A 19,939-nucleotide genomic window follows, 5' to 3' on the forward strand; every position below is an offset into this window, starting at 1 on the left:
TGTTCCTTTTGAAGTTCTTCAAATTTTAAACTTAGAGTAGCATGTATTTTCTTCATTTTCTTATATGCATCATGCATGTGTTCATAAACTTCAAATAATTCATCATAAGTTAAGTCACTTACTTCTTCTTGATCTGACTAATTAAGACTATCTGCCATCAAGCAAAGATTGGTGACTTCTTCTTCCTTTTCAGTCTCTGATGAATCTGAAGCTGAGTCCGCCCAGAAAACTCTTTGAAACTTCTTCTTGCCCTTCTTTACAGTTGGTTTCTCCTCTACCTTGTCCTTGCTAGTAGCTTTGAATTTTGGGCAATCAGTCTTGATATGACCAGGTTTCCTGCATTCATAGCAAATCACATCATTAGAAACCTTGTCATTTTTATTAAATTTACCTCTATTCCATTGCTAGAGTCTTTTCTGCTTCCTTTTCAGAAAGCTTCTAAATTGTCTAGTCATTAATGCAATGTCATCTTCATCCTCAGGTTGTGAGTGTTTACTCTCATACTCTTCCACTTTTAGTGCTATGTTCTTCTCCTTTCGTGGTTCACCTGCATCAATCTTTCTTTGGCTAACTCGTTGCTCGTAAGCAATAAGTGAACGTAGAAGATTGTCAATTGAATAAATGTTTTTATCTTTAGACTCTGTAATTGCAATAATTTAAGCATCATAAGTAGTAGGTAAACAACGATGAATCTTATTAACCATTTCAGCATTCGTTAGTTCCCTACCAAGTGCATGCAAGGAGGTGACTATTTGAGTAAATCTTGTGTACATATCAGAAATGGATTCATTAGGTTTCATGCGAAACAGTTCATAATCATGCAACAAGATATTAAGTCTAGATTGTTTAACCTCATTAGTCCCCTCATATGTTATACAAAGTCAATCTCATATGTCTTTTTCACTTTTGCAAGTGGAAACCAGCATGTAGTCTTCAGATTTTAAAGCACAAAAGAAACTATTCAAACATTTAGCGTTTAGTTGTGCTAATTCACGTTCTTCTACAGTCCAGTCTGCAAAAGGTGTTTCAACTCTAACTCCATCAACTAATCTAGTTGGTTTTGTATATCCTTCCTGGACTAAGATCAACATACGATAATCAAGAGACTGTAAGAAAGTAGGCATACGTGTTTTCCAAAAATCAAAAGATATATTGTCAAACAGTAGTCTAGTAATAGAGTAACCCTCAGGTGTGTTTCGGTTTCCAAATGTAGCCATCTACGTTGATTAAAAAGTAGTTTAAACTTATGATTTTGAAACAAAGCTCTGATACCACTTGTTGAGGCTAGTGAATAGGTTGTTAAACCTAAGTTAATGCCCACGGCTATCAAGAGGGGGGTGAATTGGTAGTTAAAAAATTATTCTTCTTTTAGATGAGTTGAACCGAAAATAAATTTTAATGAATTTTTACAAAAAGTTTTTCAACCACAACTTTTTAAATAATAAAATGCGGAAAATTAAAAAAACAGTAAAAACAAACGACACAAGATTTATAGTGGTTCGGTCTAAACCAGACCTACATCCACTCCCCAGAGGCACCCTCTGAGTATTGCACTAATATCAATAGTGTCTCTCCTTTTGCACTCACAGCAAGACGGAGAAGCCTTTACAAACACTCTTTTCACCACTACCCGGTGCGGCAAAGAACCATCATCCTTTTACACTATCCCCAGTGTTGGCAAAGAACCGTCCGTCCTTTCACACTCTCCTAGTGTGGGCAGAGAACCCTTCGTCCTTTCACACTCTCCTAGTGTGGGCAGAGAACCCTTCGTTCTTTCACACTCTCCTAGTGTGGCAGAGAACCCTTCGTCCTTTCACACTCTCCTAGTGTGGACAGAGAACCCGATCTCCTTAACAGATCTCCTCACAAGAAATCTAGAAAGAAGAAAGAAAATAGTGAAGAAATCTCAAATCACAAGTAGGAAATCTTACCTTTGAACACCAAGTAAAGCCTTCACGCTCTAGTGAAGAAATCCTTCTTTGAATGCTTTCTCTCACTCTCTCCTTGAGTCTTCTTTCAATAGGCACGAAGATCAATGACCAAAAATATTTTGTGGCAGTCTAATTTGGATTATATATAGGAAAGACAAGAAAAACTGCCCAAAAACTGCAAATTTTCAATTCTGTAGCAGTGGATCGTCACGTACGATCGTGGATCGTCCTGGACGATTTTATTTAAAGTGTCGGAAACGATCCTAATGTATATTGGTACGAACTATATTCGTACACGATCATCGTCCCGTACGAACTAGGTTCCTCCAGTGCGAAACAGTTATTCCATAGGTCGGTTTCCAAATCCCTGCAGGACGTAACCAACTGAGGTAAGTCGGTTTGGTTCGTCCTGAGACGAACGAGTTTTGTCCTGGGACGAACGAGTTTCGTCCTAGACGATTTTAAACAGAGAGTTTCGTCCAGGGACGAAGGGTAAATTTCGTCCTGGACGATTTTAAACAGAGAATCTCGTCCATAGACGAACCATGCAGTTCGTTTGGACGGACAGTGCAAAGTGAGAATCCAGAGGCGTTCGTCCCGGGACGAATATTAAATTCGTCCGGACGAATAGGACTTAGAAATTTTCTTCCTACCTGTTCGATCCATTGCTCTTCTGAGGGGTTAATTGACATGATCGTCCCGTACGAACTATGTTCGTCCCGATCAGTTCACAAAAATTATTCCCCCATATGTGTGTGTTGTGAATATTCACTCAATTACAATCACTCTCTCTCAATTCAAAAACATTTTTAAAGCTTTTAATTTACAAATGATTGGATGCTGAATTTGATTTGAAGTCTTCATAGTTTGGAGTTGATTTTCCTGAAATGTTAGTACACACTAGAGTAAAAACAAATCTTCCAAAAAAAATTAGGAGATAACTATACATAAAATAATAATATTTGAAATCATCAAAATAATACAAGTTACAAGAATGTAAAACATGCAAATAGCAACTCTCTTAACATTTCTAACTTGTTTTGATTCTCCAAGTGCTTGGCATGTGGCTTAACCTAAACGTAGGCACCCCTCTTTTATTTTCTATTGTCATTTTAATTTGCTAATAGTTCTAATTTTACTTGCTCTTATCAAGGAATCGTACAAATTCTTATTACATTCATTTTAAGCATTTAGTTCTACATCAGGTAGCATATACATCAAAGCCAAAGGTAAACAACGTAATTCAACTTAAGGAACTTATTTCATTATTTCAAACTATTCATGTTTGCTTGCATCATTAAATCTTATTTATAAGGGCTATCTTTGCATTCTCTGTGCAAAATAAATCTCTGTGCATTTTTAATACATTGTCGTGTCAAACCTTTAAACTTTAAAATAGGCTGTTATCAGTATTTAACATGGTAAAAGAAACACCAGTTCGTGAAATAGAAAAGGAAAGACTAGGTCATCAAAAAGCTGCATGACAAAAAAATCATTACATAGTAAGTACGTTCCTTTACCTAAAAAACTTTCTACCTACCATCCATCCACAACTAAATTTAAGTTCCAAAGGAAACGTCTTCATCTATTACTTCCATCTCAAATAAAGCAAATTTCCAATAGCATCTATGGAAGTGTCAAGGAAATATGGAACACTGCAGTCTAAGAATGAACTAATCAATTTGAAACAATTCATGTCTAAGCAATGGGATCCAACTCTTGTAATAGCTCTCATGCCAGCAAAGCATAATAAAGAGTAAGAAGCAAGTTTAATTAGATGGTTTTTTGTAATTAGGAGAGATCAATCACAAGAAATTAAATCAAGAAGATGAAAAATTCTATGAAGAACAAAATAATCATAATGAATAAGGTCATGCATTTTTTAAGTGAAGCATCATACCACAAAATGCTGAAGTCTATCAACCTCAGTAGCATCATGATTGGAGAGCTGTGCCTCATATGAAGCACGAGCATTGCCCATTTCCAGGGATTTCTGGTATACAGAAACAATATTGCTAGGAACTCCATCAAACTCGGAGTTCACATCATTTAGATTCCCTTGTTCAGCCTCCCAAAGCTTGTAATCTGTGAGAGTTGACCTCAGATTCACTAAAGGAACAGATAACTGACGATGGAATAGAGCTCGGATGCGTTGAGCTTGTTTTACTTTCTCCTGTAGGAAAAAATAAGAAGATTGTTCACATTACATAGATGACCCAATATGTAAGAATAGTGTTCTTTTTCCAAGGGAACAAACTTCAACCTCATTATCACTCCCATCAATTGTTAGAAAAACTGCCTGCTCAAATTCTCTGTATGCTTCCCAAATATTGCTGCCCTCAGAAAAATGCAATCCACAAGCAGTAAGAGCACGCTCAAATAAAGTTCTCATCTTTGATAAACCACCCGGTGCACATTCTAACACCAAAGGATCATGTTCTTGAACAAATTCTAGATAATCACACCATAGAGGCACAAACTGTATTGCAAAGAACGTAAAATAACAAGATTAATGCAGCATTTCTGCTGAGTAGTCAGAAGAGCATGAAAAATTAGACCTACCAAATATTCATGAACCCCACGCTCATAAAGTTTCTCAATTTCCTCAAAATTTTCAGACCTATGGAATGAAGAAACAAATTATAAGAAATGCTTTAGGAAAATTTTCAGTAATATTCATATAATATGTAGTAATTGCACCAAAAGCACACCACAGTTTAATATTACGAAATGTCTAGAATAATAGGTCACCGGAAACTTCATAAGAATGGCAGATGACAACAGATCATTTCAAATTGGCCCAATAAAAAGACAATTGCTTGAAACAGTAAACAGTAAGGAAATGTTGGGAGTGAGAAAGAAATTAAATAGAAATTAGTCACAAGAACAGCAACTTCTTAGTTGACTATTAATGAAAAAATAAACCAAGGATTTTACAAGAAAAAACAAAGTGAAAGCCCCAAAAAATAAACGCAACCATAGCAAAACAAAAACTTTTTGATGCCTTGGAGGCATGTGACATTCTTTCCCCGCATGTAGCTTTTTCAGTTAACCCAACTTCTAAGGCAAAAAGAACCATTTGTTTTCAACAGAACATCGTTCTTCAATGCACTCATATGCATTATAGCGGACACAAACAGCACGAGTTGGTTTTGGATCAGTATATCCATGAATAAAAGTTACATAAAATAATATAAAACAAAAACATAATCAGTAATAACCCAAGGAAGCTTCTTAAAACTCATTGTACACTCATTAAATATAAGATTCAGATAAGGATAATAGAAGCATATAGACCTCATTATAAGTACATTCTAGAATTAGAAGAGAACATACCCTTGATTTAGAGTAGCCTCATCTTTTGCCCAGTCCTGCCACATTTTTGGGCTTAAAGGAAAATATTTATTCATTGATTCCCTTGCTTGTCGAAGCTTTTCAACATGTCCGAGTTTCCTTAAGTGGTGTATATGCTGAGCAGATGTAGAAGAAAAAAATGTAATTTTAAATATGAAGAATCACAAATATAATTAACGTGTAAAACTGTTCAAACAACAGGTATTTAAATGACTGCATAACTGCAGTTCTCTCCAAACTAAGGAACGAAAGGGCAGTGGCTGAACTATGCAATTTTTTTACTTGATGCAGATGAATACTCTTTTAGATGCAAAGGTCGAAAATCTAACACCCCAGTTTAGTATGGTCACTTGAAAAGTCCCCCCTAAGAGGCATTAGGTATGATTTTGATTTTAGATGTATCACTTTGCATCTTCAGCACCCAAAAACAACACAAAATATATATGGTGTCCAACTTTTGAATGAGCAGCTGGCAGTCCAGTGAGCATACGCATAGCAAATCATCCAGATAAAGTGTGTTCTGAAAACTTGAAAAGTCAAAACCGTCAACACCATCATTCACATAGAGATTGCTAAGGCAACAGTTAAAGTTTAGTTTGGTACAACCTCCATTCTTTGATCTCTTGCACATTGTTTCAAAATCAAAACATACCAAACTGAAGGACAGCATGCTCTAAAATCAAATGATATATATATAATTCAATGGCGCAAAATAGCGCGTGCCATGGCGCACGGCGCGGCGCGGCGCACCTACGGCGTCATGTTCATGGCGAGGCGCATGTGTTTAAAATACCACGCGCTATTTGCACCATATGTGAGCCATGGTGCATGGCGCAAAATAAAGCGTCAAATTGTTTTTAAATTTCATTATACTTATGAATATTTTTTATATTTAAAAATATATTTATATTTTAAGATAAACGACTGTTCATTTCCCTCATGTCACGAAAAGAGTTTCTGTTTCCTGCATCCGCCGAACACATCCCGCAGTCCCTAAGTCGAAGTCGTTGAATCTATACCGAAGTCGATGGTTTTCTGTTTTATGTTTGCTGCATTCGCTGCTTCCGCATAATCTAGCCGAATCTGTCCCGAAGTCGAAGTCATTGCTTCCGCCGAAACGTCCCACAGAGCAGTGCTTCCGCCAAATATGCCCCCCTCCTTCGTTTGTTTCAATAAAAATCTTACCAGCTGACTCTGATTAGCAACCTACGTCAGTCCGTCTGTTTCGCACAGCTCTGTTGTTTTGCACAGCTATTTCTTACAAGAATTTATAACTTAACAGGTATGCTTGATACCGCTAGGTACATGCTCGGTACCGCTAAGTACATGCTCAGTACCGCTAAGTACATACTCGATACCGCTATGTACGTGCTCGGTACCACTCGGTACCGCTATGTACATGCTCGATACCGCTCGGTACCGCTATGTACTTGCTCGGTATTGCTCGGTACCGCTATGTACATGCTCAGTACCGCTAGGTACACGCTCGGTACCGCTCGGTATCTTTCATACAAATGACTTACGAACTTCAAAATTACTCTTACAAATAAAATTTGTTCCAGGGGTCCTGCCCTGGAAATCCCCGCAAGGGCGCTGCCCGTTGACCCCGCGACCTGACCGAACCTCGCCAGGGGGCAGCGCCCCCTTGGATTCCCGGCAACCTGCATATTATGTTTCTTGGACAATATTATGTTTCTTTTATCTAAATTTGTTTGCTTTTAGGTGATTATAAAATGTCATATTCAGTTTAATCTTAAAAAAATGATCCAGCATAGAAATATGTTATACTAACAAATGAATCCGACAACAACAGTGTGACATGCATTTTTTTGTGGTAAAATAACAAAATGAGGAATTACACGCCACAAACAACACCTCGTTGGGGGTTTTAGGAATGTAATGCCTTGCTCAAAATGTCCCGAGCACGTGAAGTCTGAAATTAATGCATCCATGTTGAAAAAAAAAAGATTTAAAGGAACAATTTAATGACCTATCAAATGTCAACCTTACTGAAGGAGAAAGAGAAGACTTTGATGTGATGACAGATGATATTTTTTTGTTGAACCATTTAAAATGTTGCAGACAAATAAATCTAACACATATAGTCAAAGTTCGACATTTACATCTATCTTCAAAACATCACGACCTAAAGATCCATTAGATACTTTCCTTACACCAAATCCTGATATAGTAAAGCATAGAAAAGGTCAGTTTAGCAAAAAAATAGATGCAACTAAAAAAGAAATGAGGGTAAGAGCTATTCAAGTGTTTAGTAGATGGATGTACGATGCTGGGATTCCATTTAATGCTATGAACTATGATAGTTTCCCTGCTATGGTGGAGGCACTTGGGCAGTTTGGACCTGGTATGAAACCTCCTAGTTATCATAAGGTACGAGTTACTTGTTTGAAAAAAGAGGTTGGACATACACATGAGCTATTACGACGCCATCAAGAATATTGTGTACGATATGGTAGTTCTCTAATGGCAGATGGATGGATGTCGAGGAATGGGAAAAGCTTAATCAATTTTCTTGTTAATTGTCCAAGAGGTAGTGTATTCATAGAGTTAATTGATGCTAGTTCTTTCTCCAAGAATGCTGTGAAAATGTTTGAACTTTTTTGTAAGTACATCGAGGTTATTAGACCACATAATGTGATCCAATTTGTCATTGATAATGCATCCGAAAATATTTTTGCAGGTTTGTCACAACTTTTATTCTAAAGCTGTGTTATTTCATGAAGAATTTTTATATATCTTTACTTAAATTATAATAACATAACAGGAAAATTATTGATAGACAAATATCCTCATATTTATTGGACTCCTTGTGTTGCTTACTGTTTAGATTTAATAAAGGAGGACATTTTCAAAATTCAAAAGCTAAGGCGATGCTTTGAGAAATGGTGGCAATACACAGTTTTATATATTCTAGGCCTCGCTTATTTGAGTTAATGAGAAGGTGCACAAAACAATGAGCATTTGTCAAGCCCGCAAAAACTCGTTTTGCAACAACTTTCTTAACTTTACAATGTTTTCATCAACAACAACTGAACTTGAAGAAAATGTTTACATGTGAGGAGTTTATCTTGGGTTCTTATGTGAAAGAGACTAAAGCAAAACAAACTCCACATATAATCTTACAACAATTATTTTGGAAAACAATATTGTATGCCCTAAAAATAGCTGGTCCTTTATTAAAGTTTCTTAAATTGGTTGATAGAGAGAAGAAGCCCCCAATAGCTTACATATATGAAGCAATTTATAGAGCAAAAGAGGCAATTGCTGCAAGCTTCAATAACAGTGATAAGTATGATCAAATTTTTAAAATGATTAATAGAATATGAGAAGTGCAATTACACTGGCCTCTACATGCAGTGGGACATTTTTTAAATACTGAATATTTCTTCAATAACCCTAATATTGACAAAAATAAGGAAATAATACCAATGTATTGGAAGATTATTTCAAGATGTAACTGAAGAAGATAAAATCAATAATAAATTAAATTTATACATTATGGGTGAATGACTATTTGGTATTCCTCCAGCTGTAAGACAAAGAATAACCCGATCTCCAGGTATCATTATTTACAAAAAAATTAAGATTGATGTATATAATATTAAAAAAAATCATTTCTTCCAGCTGATTGGTTGTTGTCATATGGACAAGGAGCTCCCAATTTACAAAGCTTTGCTATCAAAATCCTAAGTTTAACATATAGTTCATCTGGATGCGAACGTAATTGGAGTATTTTTGAACATGTAAGTATTTTATAATATATGTGTTGTTTTTTTTATATATGTTCACAATATAGTAATATAATAATATTTTAATTGCAGCTTCATAGCAAACGAAGAAGCAAATTAGATCATGGTTGCTTAAAAGATTTTGTTTATGTGAAATATAATAAAGTATTGATTCGGAGATTCAATCATCATGATGTGATTGATCCTATTTCTTTAACTGAGATAGATGATGCAAATGAATGGCTAACAGAAAAATTAGATGATAAGTCTGCTGAAGAAAATGACTTTATTGTTGGAGATGAAGATTTAACTTGGTCAAGTGTTGTTAAAGCTACTGGTGTTTATGATAAAAGCTATAATATTCAAAAAAGATCTAAAGGGAAAGAGAAGGAATCTTCAATTAAGCATGATGTTGCTATTGAGAATGAGGATGAGTGTGATAAAGAGGATTATGAAGTAGGAGACAATGTTGATGAAGATAATGAATCTTTTTTAACATTTGCTGATGATGATGATTTCCAAGAAGAGTATATTAAATTATTATTTAATCTTTAAAAAAAGATTATAATAATTGAATTATGAGATATTTGGATGTTACTTAGTCGAACTTATATATGTTATGATTGTTTTTCATTATTATGATAGCTTGCCTTTCATTTTTAATAATATTTCATATTCATGCTTGTTATTTTATAATTTTTATATAGTTTGCACCATTTACAAAATGGCATGCGCCGCGCCGTACTCTATACGCTCCAAACGGACCATTGCGCCATTCGCCGTCGCCGCTAGAGCCCAAAGAAACCTAAATCTAAGAGATCTCAAATTTCAGCCAAATTCAAGATGCTCAAACCTTAGGAAAAACAACTATTTAATGCATACAAATCAAAAGGAAATACCTAAACAGTCCCTACATTTAAATTCCCTCCTAATCTTCCTCAAAAATCCTTCCTAAAACGGTCCCGTGGAATCGCAGCTCGTGCGGCATCCCGCACAGGCGGAGTTCTTTCTCCGTTGTTTTGTGGTTTTGCCCGTGAACCGGTCCCGCCTGAACCGGCTGGATCGGTCCAGTGGACCGGTCTAACAATACTCCCCTCCCGAAAATCCACCTTATCCTCAAGGTGGAGATATGCTCGTGTTCCGGTGGAGGTGGCCATCCTTGAGGGGATTGAAAATCCTTACTGTATTGCTGAACCAAGGGCTGCACGGAAAGAGAAACATCCCCTCCCTCCTCCATCCTGATCACATTCAGCTTGTGTAGTCCCACCAGATAGTCTTCCCCCACCTCTTGCATATCCCTGACCATGGTTTTAAGAGATGTCAAGGCTTTGGATAGCCCTGCACCTCTTATAACCACCTTTCTCCCATCCACCATTAATTCCATCGTGAGTGCTCCCCAATTGTTCTTGGTTTCCCCCAAGGTTTGCAACCACTTCATTCCTAGGATGACATCAGTGCTTCCTAACTCTAGTGGGAGAAAATCCTCCGTTACTTGAATCCCCTGGATGGTCAACACCACTCCTTTACAGATTCTCTGACCTTTCTCCACCTTCCCTGCACCCATCCCCATAACAACCGGTGTCCACCAATTTTACTCTCAGTTGGTTGACGACCTGAGTGGAAATGAAATTGTGGGTAGCCCCACTATCAATTAGCGCCACCACCTCACAGCCAGCTATCTCTCCTTTCACTTTCATAGTGTGACTCGGAGTGAATCCCACTACAGAGTTCAGAGAGACTTCTGCCACATCCAGGTGCAACTTTTCCTCCTCTTCAGACCTGCTCCCACCTCCCTCCTCGTCTTCCTTGTCTTCACAGATAAGGAGAACCTGAAGAGTTCAGTCCTTGCACCTATGCCCTGGCATATACTTCTCATCACATCTAAAGCACAACCCCTTAGTCTTCTTATCCAGCATCTCCTTCTCTATCAGCCTCTTGAAATTTTCCCCACTCTCTCCTCCTACTGGCTTCTCCCGGGTGGTCTCATTACTATTGCCTGATGCAGGCCCCTTGGGTGCTAGAAGAGTGGTTGTCATCCTGTAAGAGCCTCCTGAGCAGTTTCCTCGAGCCCCTCTTTCTGCTTTCTTCTGATATTCTACCAACTGTGCCAGCTCCATAGCCTTTCTCAGGTTCCTCAGCTCTAGTTCCCTGACTGTTGTTTGGATCTCTGGTTTCAGCCCCTTCATGAAGTTCCCTTCTAAGGCTGACTCTGAAATGTGATCCAATCTGCTAGCCAAGTACTCAAACCGATCCCGATAATCTGCCACAGCCCCTTCTTAAGTCAAGGAAAAGAATTGCTCATAGAAGTCTCCTCTCCCGTCGGTTCTGAAACGCTCTAATAAACAATCCTTGAACTCTCTCCAGCTCTGGATGGGCTCCCTCCTATCGCGTCACTGATACCATGTCAAAACTTTCCCTTCCAGACACAGACTCGCCGCTGTCAATTTTTCATCCTCTGTCAACCCGTTGATAGCGAAGTAACGCTCCACTTTGTAGATCCAGCTATGGCCGTCTTCGCCCTCAAAGACGGGCATTTTCAGCTTCCTCACCCGTGGGTCTCCTCCGTTTCCCCGGTACCCTCCATAACCTCTCATTCCTCGAAGGGGAAGAGTCCCCCAAGTGTCCCGATCATCCCCCCGACAATTATATTCGAATCTCACTTCATACTCATCTCTTCTTCCTTCGAAATCATCACCTCGACGCTGACGTTCCTCCCTTTTTCCTTCAAAAACAGCCCCTCGACGCTGAATCCATTCGAATTCAGCACCTCGGCGATGAATTTCTTCCCTTCCCCCTTCACATTCAGCACCTCGACGATGACGTTCCTCCCTTCTTCCTTCAAAAACAACCCCTCGACGCTAAATCCATTCGAACTCAGCACCTCGGCGATGAATTTCTTCCCTTCCCCCTTCAAATTCAACACCTCGACGCTTGATTCTTTCAAATTCAGCACCTCGGCAATTGAATTCTTCCCTCCTTCCGACCAAGTCAGCCTCCCGTTAGTCGTATCCCCTACTCATCTCCTCTCTAGAAGGCGGTTCTAGAGGGGGCATGTCGTTTTCCTCCTCCATAATCTCCACATCCGAATTTCTCCTCCCCCTCAAGGGGTTCGGATTTCCTCCCATGTCATGGCCGTCGGTAGTCTCCCTTACTTCAGATGTCGTCGGATGTCTTCATTTCAAGTAGTTTCTTCATCATTTCTTCCAACACGGTGAACTTCCCCTCCAACCTTTCATTGTTGGAGGTGATTTGATTTTAGAAATCGAAAAATCTTCCCTCCAAATCGAATTTCAATTGTCCGATTTCGCCTTCCAAGACTTCTACCTTCTTCTCGGCCATCATTCTTCCCAAGAATCTCACAGATCTTATTCTGGGAACGAAGAAACTGCTGAAATTTTCAAGATTTCAGCCGCCAACGGTCCCAAAAACGACGCTCTGATACCAATACTTGAGTTCGCAAGTAGCCTAACCAAAATCGGCAAACAAACAGCAGCCCAATGGCTGTCCACAACAGGAAAACAGCAGAAATCTGCTGTTTACAGCAGAAAAACAGCACTTGTCCGGGAAAATCTGAGAGAAAACTCAAAGGAAAGCTTGTATTTCACTAGTAGATGAATAAAAACAGCAAGATACAATTGATCCTCAATTCGAGAGGATGATCGATCTCTCCCAAATCTCTAGACGCCGCTAGAGCCCAATCTCAAATTTCAGCCAAATTCAAGATGCCAAAAACCTAGGAAAAACAACTATTTAATGCATACAAATCAAAAGGAAATCCCTAAACAGTCCCTACATTCAAATTCCCTCCTAATCTTCCTCAAAAATCCTTCCTAAAACGGTCCCGTGGAATCGTGGCTCGTGCGGCATCCCGCACAAGCGGAGTTCTTTCTCCGCTGTTTTGCGGTTTTGCCAGTGAACCGGTCCTGCCTGGACCGGCTGGACCGGTCCAGTGGACCGGTCTAACAATATCTTGCCAATTGCATCTAAACCAAGATGAACTAAAAGATATGACAATGTGTTGTAACATTAATTGATATGTACGTCCTTATGTGTTAGACATCAATATATTTTATTAGATCTTAAAATTGTACACTCAAAGTATGAAGCATGGACTATAGACATGACATACCAACCTACAAGTACAAAAGTCTATCAAAGAAAAAGAAGGAACAAAAACATTCCACAATTCACAAAGGACAGCAATATAGTTTGGGCAAACTAAATTCCAAAACTAAGAGTTTAGCACTATTGGTTTATACATATGTCACAAGCACTAGTTTATTCCTTTTATTATATTTGAAGTTTTCTTTGGGTAGATTGGATCTTTATTGTAAAATTGGTCAATCTAATCAATATAAATACCCCCTCATATTGTATAGGCGAGCTTATGGAAAGAATAATTTCTTATTTCTCTTCTCCTCCACCTCTTCTTTTGGAGTCTAAACCTACTCTAATGTGTCCTTTCTTCTTGGATGCCAAAAAGCTTAACAAATGGTCTTTCGTTGAGACTAATCTCAAGCCATAGCAAGAAGTCTTCCACATACCTTCTCCTCCTGCTTCCCACCAGGCGGCCTCCCTAAAAATTTTCAGTTTGCCAAGAACATTTCAGCTGCAGATCTACAACAGCCGACTTGCATTTGGCACCCTCAACCTGCACACTCTCGGCAGTCGTTGGACCAGTCCCTGCATTCTGCACCTTCGCTCTAGCAATTGGCAGCCATTTTCCTTCTCCTTTCAAGATCGGCAGTTTGAAGGCTTGTTGTTTTTAACATGAGACATCAAGACCAGCAATTTGGGGACCTACTGCTTTGAACAGTAGACATCAAGAACAGCCCTGACTTTTTCAGCCAATTGCTGCTTGCAAGAACCAACAAGGAACCTTCACAATCTTCTCCAACTTGGACAGCTCAATTGAAATGTGTAATTCTAATCCCAAAAAATAATGTTGTAGTACAATTAAAAATTTAAAACAGTATTATAAACAATCTTTAGTAATCAAGTGAAATTCTAAAACTGTAAAATTCTGCTCAGTAGTTAAATATGTTGTTTACCGCTAAAGCATTATATGCATTTCTAAAAAAATTATATATCTACATTTCTTTTACTGCAATGCAATGCAATGATATATATATATGCTTATCCGCTTATGTATGATTATGATGAGATCAGATGTATGGTGGAAGTTCTAATGTTGGATATACAGAAAATCATAAGAGCCTGAATTTCTAAATATCTGATATGTGCCAGCATTGGGAGTCATAATGAAATATTTTCTAATATGCTAGCATAGAGAGTTATAATGGCTTGAATTATGGTATCTGTTTTTTATGGGAGATATAAGGGTCTGAAAAAAATTTGTTACATTCTGCTCTATTATATGAACTACTTGTTTATTTACTTTCAGCCCAAAGTCTATTTAGATATTGCTAACTACTAGCATTACATTGTTTAGTATAATAACCTGCCATTGACTGCTCTTATTTCAATAAATGCATAATGAGTTAATTATTAGGAATTGAGATCGGTAGATTTGGCCTGCTGAGCTGTGTTAGCTCACGCCTATTTTGCATTATGTTTCAGGTCAGGGGAAAGGAAATGAGTAGGTTAAGTAGTTGAAGTTGCAAGTTCTGATTTGTTTGAGTTTGCATAGATAATTTTTTAAATTTACAGTCATGGCAATGTAATCATTTGTTCTGTTTTAACCTATAGACATGTGCTGTAATGTATAAATTTGTTAGAAATAACTTTTAAAGATCAATGAAATGAAAGAAATTGTCGATGAATTTATTTTTTTGTTTATTGGAAATTAAATAGAAGCTCTGCTATTTGTTTTAAATCGAAGAAATCTAAAAATTAAATGTTAGACTAGGTTTGTCACCATTTAGCACGATATGACTGATCCATATATGGGTTATATTGGATTAGATTGTGACATACCCACCATTCAAATCTTTCACTATTCAATCGCAACTATTAGATTTGGATCCTAAATTCTCTAGAAATCTTCTTGACAACTACCTAGATATACGCACACATCCTTTACCAATACCTATTTCTATCTTACTAAAAAATTTCCAACATTTAATTTGGCCACCCCAAGGCTTAACCCCACCGCAAACCATTGATCATTGTATTCATCTTTCAGTCTTATCAAAACAAGTTAACATCTATCATTATCGCTATCCACATTTTCAAAAGGATGCTACGAAACAGTTAGATTTTGAAATGCTTCACCCCGGCATAATTCATCATAGTCACAGCCATTTTTCTAGCCTAGTGTTGCTTGTTAAAAACTAGGATGATACTTGATGTTTTTGTGTTGATTATAGAGTCCTTAATGCCCTAACCATTAAAGATAAATTTCATATTCTAATAGTAGATGAACTTTTAGATGAACTACATTGAGCTTCTCTTTTTTTCAAATTTGATCTTCATTCTGACTATCATCAAGTTAGAATGCATCCTAAATATATTCATAAAACTGTCTTTCAAACTCGTGACACTCAATTTGAATTTCTCATTATGCATTTTGGTTTAACGAATGCTCCTATATTTCAAGCTTTCATAAATCAAAAATTTCATACTTTTCTTCGTAAATTCATTATAATCTTTTTTACGACATTCTTATATACAGTCCTACCCTTGAACTTCATTTTGATCACCTTCAATCGATACTTTAATGCTTACAAACGAATAAACTCTTTCACAAGCTTAATAAATATCAATTATTTCAATCATGCATTGAATATCTAACACATATTTTCTTTCTAGATGTGTAAAACCTTATCCTAATTCTTTGCGGTCAGCCTCACCATCAAGTTTTGTTGCAATGAAAATTAAATCTACAGGATGATACCACATGGAAAAATTTTACAGACATCTCTTTGTATTTTCCTTCTCTCAACCATGAGAACCATATTATTTTCCATGGAGATGGGAGTGCTAGACATCAATATATTTTATTAAATTTTAAAGTTGTACAATCAAAGTGTGAAGCATAGGCTACAAACATGACAGACCAACCTATATGTATAAAAGTCTACCAAAGAAAAAGAATAAACAAAAACATTCACATTTCCTAGAGGACAGCAATATAGTTTTGGTAAAATAAATTCCAAAACTAAGGGTTTAGCTATCTTAGTTTATACATACATAATAAGCACTGGTTTATTTCCTTTATTACATATATATATATATATATGTATATGCATATATGTCAAAGTATATATTAATATAAGTAATAGAGAGAGAGAGAAGAGAGACTCATTCTGTATTGTAAAATTGATCTAACCAAATTACTAAAATACCCCTCATATTGTAAAAGAAGCTTAAGGATGAAATAAAATAATTTCTGATTTCTCTCCTTCTTTTTTGGAGTATACACCTACTCTAAAAGTGTCATTTCTTCTTAGATGCCAAAAAGCTCATGTGTGCCTCCCTCCTTGTTGCATATTATGTCTAAACAAAATGAAAAAAAGGCCTGACACACTGTGCCACAACATTGACGGATATATATGCCACTCCTCCCATGTTCAAGGATTAAAATATTCAGCAATCACATAATTCGAGGCGGACAAGGTTTCATAACATCCATCCATGTAACTCAAAATAGTTAACATCATCATTCCCTTGAAGATTTATCTAAAGTTTGATGCCACCATTCATAATGCTTATCTTTGATCTCTTAAATATTGTTTCCAAACAAAGATGAACTGAAAGGCCTGACTGTGTACTATATATAATATATATATATATAATATATATATATATATATAATATTATATATATATAAACTAGAATGTTCCCAGCCAAAATAAAAAGAAAGCATCATGTGCACATAAATTAATTGGAAATTCAATAAAAAAATGACCATCAAAATTTTACCCTAAGCATACTTTTATATAATTTTATATTTTTTATTTATGAATTTGGCTTGGAGAAAAGTTGGAATAAAAATTAGCATACACACGGTCCAAAATCATAAAATATATAATATAAATAAATATATGTTGTTGCCTCCATAATTCTTGAATGGATTTAAATTTACATAAATCGTCAATGGTAGTTACTTTCCACAAATCGCCATGACGATATGCCTATAAACACAATGATGCTTTCATTCATGAGGGAAATATATATAATTCATGATAAATTCATTAAGCTCAATTTCTTACTCTCTTCATGGCCAATTTATATTTAATTTTTTTTCCTTTTAACTTTCATTGTTTAGGCATTCAATAAACAAAAATGCCATAGTTGTCTTGATATGATTCATGATATTGCAAACATCGGGTGAGAAATGGAGTATTGTACCTTAGAAGTAAAGATGAGCCAAAAAATTTCAAAAGCCGAGGCAATTTGCACTAACTATAATATACAAATTTGTATGTACCTTGTTGTATGCTTTTGCTGATGATATTCTTCTTGTTGATAAGACTAGAGAGGGTGTTGAAGGAAAACTTGAATTATGGATGTTAACCTTAGAGTAAAAAGGTTTTCGTTTGAAATCGAGTATAATTTTAGCAGTAATAAAGCTAGTGGTGAGATTGTGATATTGGGTGATCAAGTCATTAGAAAGAGTGCACATTTTAGATATCATGAGTTTATTGTTCAAAACGATGGTAAAATGGAAAGGAATATTATTAGCATAATTCAAATTGGAAGGTTGAAGTGGAGGAATGCATCGAGCCTATTATATGATAGAATAATATGTCTCAAACTTTAGAGAAAACTTTCTAAGATTATGGTGAGACTTACAATGCATTATAGTGCAGAATGTTGGCAATTAAAAGAGAAACATAAAATTGTGTTGCAGAGATGGAGGATGCTCAGGTGGATGAGTGCTTTACACTTAGAGATAGACAATGAATTGAGTATATAAGCGAAAAGGTTGGAGCAGCTCCAGTGATAGATAAGATTTGAGATAGTCACCTTAGATGGTTTGGTCACATAGAAAATCGGCCTTTTGATGACCCTGTTAGAAGAGTAAATGTATTAGATCCGACCAATTTAAGAAATATAGAGGTATACCTAAAAGGCTTTGGTTAGAAAGTACTGAAAATGACCTTAGTAAGACACAATGGAGAAAAAATATTCAAGTAGCCAACTCCACATAGTAGTATAGATAAAGACTTATTGTTGTTGATATATGATGTAAATTATAGTTTAAAATCAAAATATTCGATTTGATTTTTAGCTCACATGAACCTCCTCCAACTAGAGATAATTTTTTAAGTTATGTTTAAATCCATTAGGCCAACTCAATGAAAAAAAATGGAGTAAAGCCTAGTATATTCCATTTTACATTCACCTTTTCAGCATCTAACTCATGATAAAGAGCAAAAGAGCCTAAGAAGTGAAAAGAGATAAAAAAAAAAATACTCCAAAACACGTAAATAGCACTTCTATTCTATTATCATAGAAGGTAAGGAAAATTTTACATTTTTTCTAGAAACAAATGTACAAATAGGGATGAAGGGAGAGTTGAAAACCTGGACATGAGCTTCGTAGTTCAAAGGGTTTTCCTCAAGCTGCTGCCGTAGGGCTCCAATCTGGACTTCCTCCGCAGCTTCTTCGTCAGACTCGGAATCTGAGGAACTAGGGCTGCTGACATCGCCTTTCGAACTCGTTCTGCCGACCGACGCAACTTCATCATCTCTGCCTTCATGGTTAGTGTCATCTTCGCCCTCCTTCACTAACTCCATGGAAGAAAAAAAATATGTTTTGGCGCTCGCTTGGAGATACTCGTAACCTCCAGCACGGGTAAGTCTCCCCTTCCTCCCGGAACGAAAAATTGCCCGGCCCGACGACCTAAACCGGAATGGACCCCGGAGTTTAGGTAGGTCGGTATTGCTAAGGAATCGATAAAAACGTAAAATAATATTATGTGAAGTCAAATACCGAGCAATATCGGGCAATATCGAATTCTTTTAGGTATTACTCGGTATTGCTCGGTATTGATCTTCACATAGCGGTATTTCTCATTATTGCCAAGCAATACCGAGTAATACCTAGCAATACCGAGCAAATACCGAGCAATACACGAACATAGTAATCCCGGATTTGATTCGAGTCGGATAGCCGGGCTGCACGGTAAAGAGTAAGTGCATGTGGCGACATATTATAAGCTACCTGATGTAGCTCTACGTCAGGTAATCTGACGGAATAATTTTTCGAAGCTCAGAGATCCAGTACCCGAAGTGCCCGAGACAGTTAGGAGGCGACAGAGTGGAATAACATTTTCTTAATTTTTAATTTACGACTTTAACATCGCTAAATTACATCTGGATTCCAAAATTTCATTTTATATGGCTCATAATGTCTTTAAAATAGGAGAGTTTATTACGCCCAAAGTCTCAAGAGAGCCGCTCGATTTTATAGCTATAAACAATAAAAATGTAACAGTAAATAATAAAAGTACAGTCCTGTCATAAAATTTGAATGATTATTTATATTTGTACTCTACATATAATAATCTCTCTTAAAAACATCGCCAGCACTTTTTTATTAAAAAGTATTTTCAATTTTTTTTCAAATAAAAATGCACTCCTTTTATAAAAAAAATTCAAAATCCTCTTGGAGTCACATAATAAAGTCTTAAATGAGATTATCATTTCTCTTCTTAGCACCTTCTTTTTCTCCAACAATATCAAAAGCTTCTATGAATAGTTTACAATAAATTTCACATCTTCCTCTACGGCTACATAGTCATTGTTAGCTATACTATACATTTGGTTATTTAAATTTACATTATGCATCACAATATATGCTAAAAACATATTTGAATCATCTTCACTTTTAAATAAAGTTTAAATGAGATTTAAAAAAGACTCAAAGATGCTTCAAATATGATTCGTCTCGTCGAGCCGCTCGATTCGACTATAAGCATGCCACGTTTGAAAACTG

General features: G+C 36.6%; 1 protein-coding gene across 1 annotated transcript; it reads right to left on the minus strand.

Moving 5' to 3' along the window:
• Window positions 1-3,825: 3,825 nt before the first annotated feature.
• On the minus strand, window positions 3,826-18,873 carry LOC110100568 (squamous cell carcinoma antigen recognized by T-cells 3-like). Its single transcript, XM_020828135.2, has 5 exons — window positions 18,526-18,873; window positions 5,268-5,401; window positions 4,494-4,551; window positions 4,195-4,410; window positions 3,826-4,104 (listed from the first exon to the last, which is right to left on the minus strand). The coding sequence occupies exons 1-5, from the start codon at window positions 18,736-18,738 to the stop codon at window positions 3,826-3,828; spliced, it is 900 nt and encodes a 299-aa protein (XP_020683794.2). The 5' UTR covers window positions 18,739-18,873.
• Window positions 18,874-19,939: the final 1,066 nt, after the last annotated feature.

The sequence above is a fragment of the Dendrobium catenatum genome, unplaced genomic scaffold (genome assembly GCF_001605985.2).
Source record: "Dendrobium catenatum unplaced genomic scaffold, ASM160598v2 fragScaff_scaffold_37, whole genome shotgun sequence".
In the NCBI taxonomy this organism is placed as follows: Eukaryota; Viridiplantae; Streptophyta; class Magnoliopsida; order Asparagales; family Orchidaceae; genus Dendrobium; species Dendrobium catenatum.

Bases quoted from the DNA above. Each gene is read 5' to 3' on its own strand.
- LOC110100568 (XM_020828135.2), bottom strand. From the start codon at position 18,738: ATGGAGTTAGTGAAGGAGGGCGAAGATGACACTAACCATGAAGGCAGA. The intron at 5,402-18,525 runs GTTTTCAACTCT...ACATCTGCTCAG, and splicing joins ACTACGAAGCTCATGTCCAG to CATATACACCACTTAAGGAA. The intron at 4,411-4,493 runs GTAGGTCTAATT...TTTGCAATACAG, and splicing joins GTGGGGTTCATGAATATTTG to TTTGTGCCTCTATGGTGTGA.